This window comes from Musa acuminata, chromosome BXJ2-8 (assembly GCF_036884655.1).
Source record: "Musa acuminata AAA Group cultivar baxijiao chromosome BXJ2-8, Cavendish_Baxijiao_AAA, whole genome shotgun sequence".
In the NCBI taxonomy this organism is placed as follows: Eukaryota; Viridiplantae; Streptophyta; class Magnoliopsida; order Zingiberales; family Musaceae; genus Musa; species Musa acuminata.
Genome location: NC_088345.1, coordinates 49,452,474 through 49,462,415, shown reverse-complemented (window position 1 = coordinate 49,462,415; position 9,942 = coordinate 49,452,474). Strand labels below are relative to the sequence as shown.

The following is a 9,942-nucleotide window of genomic DNA, read 5'->3' as shown; positions in this document are numbered from 1 at the left end:
ATGAGCGGAGCTCGAAGCGAGATGGAGGGGCACGATCTGATATGTGCGCACATCTCATAGCGAGATGGAGAGGCACGTTCTAATACGTGCGCAGATCTCAAAGTGAGATGGAGGGGTTCGATCTAATTTGCGAGCGGACCTCAAAGCGAGATGGAGGGGCACCTTCTGATATGTGCGCGGATCTCAAAGCGAAGCGACATGGAGGGGCACGATCTGATATGTGCGCACATCTCATAGCGAGATGGAGAGGCACGATCTAATATGTGCGCAGATCTCAAAGCGAGATGGAGGGGCACCTTCTGATATGTGCGCGGATCTCAAAGCGAGATGGAGGGGCACCTTCTGATATGTGCGCGGATCTCAAAGCGAAGCGACATGAGCGAGATGGAGACGCCCTGTAGAGATATTTCGATTGACTCGCCTTCCATCTCAATCCTCCCCGCGGTTCTGCCATCGTCTCATCCCGCAGCACCGAGCAAGCTAATTGCCCACGCTTACGCTTCGTCAGTCCATTTCGATGCACCGTCCTTCGCTCCTCGCACCACCTCGTCCTCTTCCCCTCCCCTTTCTCCCCCCGCCACGGCCCCACTGGCGCTTCCCCCGTGGCCCGGCCGTCCTCCACAGGCCGCCGAGAACTCGCCTCGACGCCACCTCCCGTCTCCCGCTCCCCATTCTTGCCCTACTCTCTAGCCGGAGTATGGTTCATTCCCTTCACCATCTTTTTCCCTCTTTACTTGGCAATACCGGCTCTTTAACCCCCTTTTTGATAGGGCCGGTAGCCGTCGCTGCTGAAGGCGTTCTTGGCTCGAGCGAAGAAGGAAGTGACGATCAAGAAGCTAAATTTGTTGAGGTTGGATACGTTAGTAGCACGCATGGGATCAAAGGCGAGCTTCGAGTGATGCCAAGCACGGATTTCCCGGAACTTAGGTTCTGCACGGTATGAAGTTCCTAGGTTTATTGTAGCTTTGCAAGAAAATGTGTGACCTTCGATGCCTGTTTTGTTTTCTTGGGTTCTCATTTGAGTAATCTTTGCATTCTTGTTTCATGCTTTTATTGGGTTTTGATTTGGTTTAGTCTTTTTATTCGTTTCCTGCTGTGAATTCGTTGTTATAGCCAGGGATAAGATGGTTGAGGACCCGCATTTCAGGGAAGGAATTGATATCAGAAGTGCAGCTTACAGGTGGGAGAGGCCATCCCGGGCAGAAGAGTTGGATTGTTAGTTTGAGTGGGATCGACACCGTGGACAAGGTACAATTACTTCTTTGAGTTTATCTGTGGTGGAATGGTTAACTTAGGGTGGTTTTATTATATCTTACTCCATTAACACTTTAAGCTACTATGTTTAACCTGAGTGTTAATATGTTGAATATGAAGTTTACTGCAGAGTGTTTAATGGTGGTAAATGCTGATCAGGATTAGTGGATGAGATAGATACCTTCAGGTAGCTGGAGTGACACAGTGTGATAGTCAACATAAAAATATTTGCCTCTTGCTAAATTAATAACCTCACACTGTTTGTTATAATCAGATATCATGATCTAAACCATTGTGCAATATGAGGATGAATAGTTATCAAGGAATTTAGTGAATCATAGTATTTTAGAGCATTACCATGACAAGTTACTTGATATGAAACTTGCATCATCTTAAAAGGCTTCCTACTACAAGACATGGATATTTCCTTTATAAAATCAGTTTATTAGCGAAAGTAAGCTGTTGCACTTATTACCAAAGAACTTGTTCTGATTTACTAGCTTATGCCTCCACACAAAGTCTTTTCTCAGTCAGAAGAGGGACATGGCTGGGACATAGTTTGTAACTTTGTATTCCCTTGTAGTTTGAATCTGCTTCTTTGTAGGCACAGCTAAATAAGTTCTTGAGCTTTTAAAACACCATATAACTTTTTTTTGCAGGTCAGTCATTGTCAACATTGAAATGCTTAAAGTTTCGGTGAGATCTTACAGCAGTAGTTGAGAATATAATCGTCATACTAGGGAACTTGATTCTTTCTACACTTGCTGGTTATGTTTCAATTTTGGGAATGCAGAAGTCAAATAATATGTAGTCTATCACATAAATGGAAATTTAGAGTTGCATGTTCACTCAACTTGAAGATTGTTAATTCAGTGAACATTAGTGGATATGTATGTTGCCTTAAACAACATCTCTTTATTGTCTTTAATTCAGGCTAAGCAGATTGTTGGTTCAACTTTTCTTGTAAAGGAAGATGACAGACCAGACCTGGAGGAAGGCGAACTCTACACCCCTGATCTTGTTGGCATGCGAGTTGTTCTGAAGGTCTAGTTTTTAAAATTATATCATCCATTTAGTAAAACAGTTTCCTATCTACTTGATGAGTGCATAAAATTTATGACTAGGCTTTTACACAATGCACTAAAGGCTCTTTTCATTCATCTTTCATATGATCTGTTAGATGCAGTTTAAATGATCACTTCTGTGGATGTTTAAGTGCATCATCAAGAATCTGGAAGACCAAGCATCAAGAATCTGGAAGACCTTGGTTTGATTATTAAATTGGGACTGCTCTTTTTTTTTTTTGTGCATGTGTTCCTGTACCTTACTAAAGGATGTATATGTTGTAAAATGACTTGGTTCGTGAACTTAGGTCACCTACTTCCCCCACTGAAATCTTGTTTTCTACATATTTTTATTCCACATTTGAAGAATATATTATGTACCCTTTTGTTTGATTTTTAGTTCTTCTAGTTTGACAGAGAATTTTCTTTTTTAACCTAGTAAGCTTAATATATACTATTTTCTTCAGGAATCAGGCACTCTGGTGGGTACAGTTGCTAATGTATTCAACTTTGGCGCTAGTGATCTTCTCGAAGTCATGCTTGCCAGTGATGATAGACAAGATCAATCTAGTTCATCAAAACTAGATTCAACTTCTTGTGGTCGACATGTATGGGTTCCATTTGTTGAAGCAATAGTTCCTGAAGTGGACATGGATAAGAGAGAAATGTTGATAACTCCTCCAAAAGGTCTACTGGAGCTGAATTTACGTTCTGATATGAGACCAAAGAAAGAAAGGCGTCAGCTGGTTAGGTCTGCTCCTTTTTACTGCTATTTGAGAATTAGACTGTCATTTACCCTTATATTGATTACAGTCCAGAAGGAAAAGCAAAGTTATCACAATGGTAGTTGCTGCACATGCTATAGTTGCTTAAGGTCATGCTTGACAAACATATTCCAATAACTTGTGTAATCTTATTAAATATTAGAAGGAATTTATAGCTGAATTTCTAACTTTTAAAGAATAATGGACTGTCCAGTTCAATTACGCTTTGGTTGATGTTATTACCTATATAATGATGTGTCTTTCAGGGGAGTAACCAATTAATTAAGGATTATGTGGGTTTCAAAGATGTAGCATCATTATGAGGTATTTGTTGGTAATCCCTATCTTTGTAATTACAGGAATGGAAGGAAAGAAAGAGGTTGCAGCAGCGTCTTATTCCCGCTAAAAAGAAACTTGCTGAAATGTGCCAGACGCATGTTCTAGAAGGATTAAAAATTGGAGAGAAGGTTCAAAAGAGTTCGCTTGCAAGGCAGATTGTAAACATCGACTGTAAATTACTCCAGCATGCTCTACAAAGTATCAACAAACCTCTCCACAGGTTCTGCTTCCTCTGGTACCTGGCAAAAGAGCGTGAAGAATAATATTTATCATTTGTTTTTCTTTGTTATCATCTAATATACATGCTTCTTCTGTGCTAACCAGACATCATCTCTTTAAAAAAGTTATGCTAGTTGAATTTTTGGTGGCCTTTTAAATTCCTCACTGGCTTTTTTTTTTGTTTTTTGCATTTCCACCTTTTTACTCATTGATTACTACAATTTTTTCCCAAAGAAATTGTTTCAACTTTATCTACAGGAGCTTGTTTTCCAATTTGACAAAATTAAACCAACAATCTTTTATTTGTATTCTTATATATAACATCTTGAGTCGGTTTGAATGTTTGATGGGCTATATTTAAATTAAAAAGAACTAATAAGTGGAGGACTTTAAGCTAAATGCAAAGCCTTACCGGCACTATCTTCAGATCTATATCTTAAAGCATTTGGTATTATGCCAGGTCACTAGTGTGTACTTTAATGAAGTTTTCTGCTTGCTGAGGCAAGCAGAAAGCTTTGCTATATTCAGGACATGAAAAACTGTAGAATATTTGATGCAGTAAATCTTTCTATAGTTTCTTTTTTGTATTTTATCCCTTTCTTCTTTGGTTTTCCAAATTATTATTTTTCCTTCTTTTCTATATAAGTCCACTAACAGTATGGAAAGATTCTGTATATTTTAGTTGCAGCTTTCATTTTGCAGTACAAGTAAACAAAAACTAATAAGATAACAGACCTACCTATATCCATAAATTTGATATCAAGCTAGTCAACCAAATTGGCCTTGGTGCAAGTGATACCCAGTCAAGTATATGGATAGACCACCAACAGTCATGGGAATGCTACCTGAATTATATTTTTGATATTTGGGTCAGTCTTAATTACTCTGTTTTTCAAGTCTATCCACAAACATTACTTACTTGAGTGTTAAATTTTTGACTAAATACAGCTTTCCAGAGTTTGCTGGTGCTAATTCAGCTAAATTATTAAGGCGTTCAATCAGAGTATCACATGAGTACCTAAGAAATCATACAAGTAAACAGAAGGATGACTCAAACTATCTATTATACAAAGAAGGTCTGCAGCTACTTTCAAGATCTAAAACTGCTATCATTGTCATTATAAACGGAAACATTTGTGATGGAGATTCTGTGCCAAATGATGGAGGTTCTAAAACTTCACTAAGCCAGTTTGAGGATCTTCTTTTTGGTTGCAATGGATTCATGAAGGTGCGGTCCTATGATAAGTTCATGTTTATAGCATCTTTCTGAGCTAATTGGTTTTTTTATCCATCTTTTGTTGCAATTACATGTTGCAACACAACTAAGGAATGGAGTAGCATTGTGTCATCATGTGATCTTGGATGGTACATTATGGTTTGGTTTGGAGTCATACTTTAAGGCACACTGCACACATATAACTATATAAATGCATACAGTATATATATGGAAATGTTGAATGCCATGCATGATATAAGCATATGCATCTATATATCATGCCTCATCTTAATTTTTTGCAATCTATAATTGCAACTGCATTCATGAGATCCATCTTCATGTTCTTAGTCCATCTATTGCAACTGCATCCAAATTTGCTTGCTGGACGGTAATTTTAATAATGATCTTCTATTGTACATCAAGTTTCATTTAATTACTTCATTTTCTCTCATATGGTTGTCCTGTTTATGAACATTTATGGGCTCGTATTTATCAATATCCATATTGTGCAGGTGGTTTATGGGCCTTGTGTCTAACTAAAGCGAAAAATTTTTCAAACAGTTGCATCTTAAGTACCAAGTTTGATAATTGATACCTCAAAATATGTATTACATTCAGAGCAAAGATGAATCCAATAAGACTGATTTGGTGTGTATTGTACGTGTGTCCAATAGTTTCTTTGTCTGTTTTTCACATAACAACCATTTTGGTGATTCCTGCTCACTTGCGCCTAAAATTCATTTTTCTGGTTGATTTGGATGTTTACCTAATTCTTTTCTATGTTGTCATAATTTGACTTATTTATTATTTGTCTAAAGTATGCATTTTAACAGTTAATTTAGCTAAAGGTCTCGTTCCTTTTTTATTCTGAGTGCTTATTCTTTTTGGTATATCTTTGTATCATTTAGTCACCAAATAGCAGTTTCTTCCTGAATGGACCAATGTGATCCTTCATGTCCCTTGTAATCATTTGATAAATTTTGATGGACTTTCTAATCTTAATAAATTAAACAAAATTTGGGGATAAGATATTTGATGCAGCATTTGTCAAGTCTGTCAAGACTATTTTTTTCTTGCTAATTTCTGGAGATTATATATAACTTTAAATTGAATATGACCAAACTTCATACAAGGATGTGGTCTCTTTTTGATAAAAGGGGAAAAAACAGCAAATCAGGATAATGAACATAAAGAACATGCTATTCTCAGTTAGATTTCTTCCTTACAATTGCAGTAGAAGAAGAATGATTCCAAAATTACCTCACTAGTATACTTTTTGGTATGTACTCCATTGTGACAAAGTTCCTTTATAGCATTTTCTTTGTCTATCGTCATATGTGCATTTTCTTTAAATATTATTGTTATATACTAGATTCTAATTTCCTGGAGCAACTAATGTTTTTCAAAGTACATGTGCCACCAAAAATTTTTTGGTATGTGGCGAATCAGTAACAAGTTCACACTTTACATGCAAGAGCCGTTATTCAGTCGATGATAAACCATTTGTGCCACAGAACATTCTCATCAATTAATCTAGGTAATCATTTAGAATAATATACTATATACCCATACGTTGCAAATTTGAATGAGGAGAGATCTTTGAATTTGTGGTGTGTGCAAATATTTATCAGGCCAAATGACCAGCATTCATGCACCTGTAACCTACTGTGTTTTGGTATCTTTTCTTGACAACTAGGACATTAACTCATTTGATATTACTGTTCAGTATATTTTGTATAATTTTTCTCTTTGTTACTGATAAGCAATAATATGAATTTAATATAATAATCACAGAGGTAGATGCTTTTTCATGCAAGTAATCTATTTCTTCTATTTGGACCTCTCTCCAGTGCTTTGTTATTTAGGATAACCATATTAATTCTAAGGCTGTAACCCATGATACATAAATTATGTGCAAATTCTTCTGTGCAAATAAGTCTTCATTAACATTTGGAATATGTTATTTGTGCATTCAGGTGGAAGAAGAGAGTATGACAGTTCCTCTCATTGTGGTTTCTCCAGCTCATTTAATCCAGTCGTATAGAGAATGTTTGTCAGATAATGACTACTTTGGCATGAATAGTGAGAAGGTGTTTGATACTTAATTTAGTCACACTGTGTTGGTTGATTCTTAAAATTTTGTACATTTTTGAGATCATGATAGTGAAAGATTTAACAGTTGCGACATTATTTATGATCACATCTACAGGTTTGGGTCTTAGAAGAATTACAGTTACCAGTTGTTAGTATACCCATGGATCAAAATGGCAGCAAAATCCTGTTAAAGTCACCTTGGGAAATACTTCAAGCACCAATTGGTTCCGGAGGATTTTTCAGTTTACTGTTGTCACATAATATTTTACCTGAACTTAACAAAATGGGTGTTGAATATGTGCAGGTTAGACAATTACTTTGGTCATTCCTTTAAGTACTGCATTTAGCTTCTAATATTTGGGCTTTCTGATCAATAATTAAATTGAGTGTCATTTTTGTAGTCTCTGAGTACTAGAGGTTGATTTCTGATGTTACATCTATTTAATTGTCATATGCTGTGGCATGGTACCAAATTTGGTAGCTGTTCTACATAATTAAAAGCGGATGTTGCAACCAATGTTAGCCAGTGTTCCCTCGTATCTAGGACAAGTACTTTCCCGATACTCAATCCATTAAATTTCTAATGATTTTTTGCACCCTTTTGACCATAGAGGTGATCATTTATACATTTTTTGGGTTATAATCTCTATACTGAGAGATTGGTCATACTAGCATCCACAGCCACATGTTTCTCTAAAGTTCATATAGAACTCTAACCAGTTCAGCCAAGAAGAAACAAGTGAATATTAATTTTTAAATAAAGCTCATATTGTCAACAAACTTACTTTACTAATGTGGTTTTTATAAAAGAATCTTTAGTAGATATATTAGCATGATTGAGGTGTACGTTGTGTAAGATTAAAACGAAGCAATCAGAGATCAGGATTAGCCTTGATCACCTGTGTGAAGTCACTAGTTATATGCAACATGGAAGTTTTAGTTTGTGTTGTTAACTGATTGACACTTGGAATAGTTGTAGGGTGAGATTACATCAAAATTAGAACCATGGGGATAGGCATTAGAAATTTTGTATCAGTAGTAATAAAATTAAAATAGGGATTGCAATTCTGACAATATGAAATTTCAAAATAGATGGGCAAGAAATTTGAGAATTAAGAACTTCCTTAGATCTGTTATTTATAGTTTCAGTTGCTCGAGATTATAAATGTGCTATTGATAGCCAGATAGACACAGGCCTGGGGTACTTGTTGATAACCTAACCCAGATTTTTCTGAGCATGAATGAGTTCATTTTCCTGGGTTTAAGTATGAAATATTAATGTGCCAAACAAACACACACTCAATAACAAATACTGCTGCATTTTGATACTGCCTTTTCTAGTATAGCAGCATCTGGGATGGAGATAGATATATTTGTGGACTTGCTTTGGTACAAGTTCCATTATACGTAGTACAAGTAAATAAAAATAGAGAAGGATAATGGTTTAGTGGCTTTTTTATTAGAAGAAAGAAATACGAACAATGTGGTTTTTGTCTTTTGTGGTGAAAGAAACCTTTCTGTCAGAATCTAAGATCCAGGAGTTTCTCAAGCAACTTTTGATTTGATTTTGCTGGAATATGCTTACATGACAGGTCTGCAGTTTGAATGATAAAGCCACAATCCTGCATCCCTTGTTCCTTGGGTTGGTAAGTTCCTGCAGAGCAGATGTAGGGATCACAATGTTTGAGAGCAGCAAGGGGGAGGGGGAGGACGAGTGTGACATGATATTTTCCATGAGGCACATCATCAGGTTATCAAGACAAATTGAGAAGCTCCAGTTTTGCGCCGTTCCGGAGCAGCATGTGCATGTTGAGCAGGTGGATGATGAGTTGGTCACCAACTATCCAGATGCACCTAATTCTTATCGTCTACATTGTCCAATGTATGCCTCCCTGAACTCATGTTCCCTGGACGCTGTGTGTGTTGTGAAGGTCTTTGAATAAATTTGTGGCACTTATGTGTCCTTTTCCCTCTCCTGCATCAGTTGTTTGATGGCGTGGAAAAATTGCATGTGAGTCATTCCCTGCTTCTTGTCTCACATAGCTTCATGTCATTGTTTGCAAGTAAAAATGAGAGCTTCTGTGCTGAAAGAAATGGCAGTTCTGCAAACTGGTATTGATTTTATAGAATGTCAACAAGATTTCTGTGCCAAACACTTGGATCATGCATCAGTCATGCTCCTTTCAATTTCTGTGCCAAACCCTTCGACCATTCGAGTTAATGGAGCTATCAGCTTTGAGGCAGGGCATTGTTCTATGATCATGCTTCTTTCTCTTTTTGGGCTTTTGTCAAAAGGTGATCATGTTTTTATTTTTCTCATGTGGTATTTTTATTTCATGCTTCTTTCTCTTTTTGGGCTTTTGTCAAAAGGTGATCATGTTTTTATTTTTCTCATGTGGTATTTTTATTTCTTATAATCAGGTAAATATCCTTCATCGTCTCTTTTCGCCATTTGCAACAATCAATAGGCCCTCCTCATGTCTTCATTTTTCTTGGATGGTATCGTACGTCTTGTTACCTTCTATCACGTCGATCATCGGGCTCTCTCCATGCATACCTTGGTGCTTTCGTCCTTTATCGTCATTTCATTGTGCGAGACTTTTCCTCCCTCCTCTCTTGTATAACTTACTTTTTTGATTAATGAGTGATAGAAGTGATGAGCGAAAGCAAGTGGACAAAAATGATGGAGAACAAGGGGTGAAAGTGTCGAGATCGATGATCACGATATGTAGAGAGGGCCCGACGATCAACATAGAAAAATGTAGCCAAGACACATGTCATGGATTTAATTGGTTTTGCCAAAGTCGTGCGACACATTGGTATGTTTATCTAGAAAAGGTCAACCTCCCCAAAATCTCTTATAGTCCCTTGAGGACATGCAAAAAAGAAGACAAGTTAGAAAAATTGTTTAACTCAGGATCTCGTAAGTAATCATTTCAGCAAACACTTGATAGACAATACAAATTACTAACATGGACTTCAGAAGCCTGAA

General features: G+C 37.0%; 1 protein-coding gene across 2 annotated transcripts; it reads left to right on the top strand.

The window, feature by feature from the left end:
* The first annotated feature begins 394 nt into the window (after nucleotides 1-394).
* LOC135619967 (uncharacterized) lies at nucleotides 395-8,926 on the top strand. 2 transcript variants are annotated; one of them, XM_065122496.1, is made up of 10 exons: nucleotides 395-695; nucleotides 771-937; nucleotides 1,114-1,248; nucleotides 2,188-2,298; nucleotides 2,786-3,064; nucleotides 3,442-3,656; nucleotides 4,589-4,868; nucleotides 6,833-6,946; nucleotides 7,066-7,254; nucleotides 8,543-8,926. In XM_065122496.1, exons 1-10 carry the CDS (start codon nucleotides 518-520, stop codon nucleotides 8,891-8,893), a joined length of 2,019 nt encoding a protein of 672 aa, XP_064978568.1. In that variant the 5' UTR covers nucleotides 395-517; the 3' UTR covers nucleotides 8,894-8,926. The 2 variants fall into 2 exon arrangements, with proteins under 2 accessions (XP_064978568.1, XP_064978569.1); XM_065122497.1 differs by having other exon boundaries at nucleotides 396-695; nucleotides 3,442-3,641.
* Nucleotides 8,927-9,942: the final 1,016 nt, after the last annotated feature.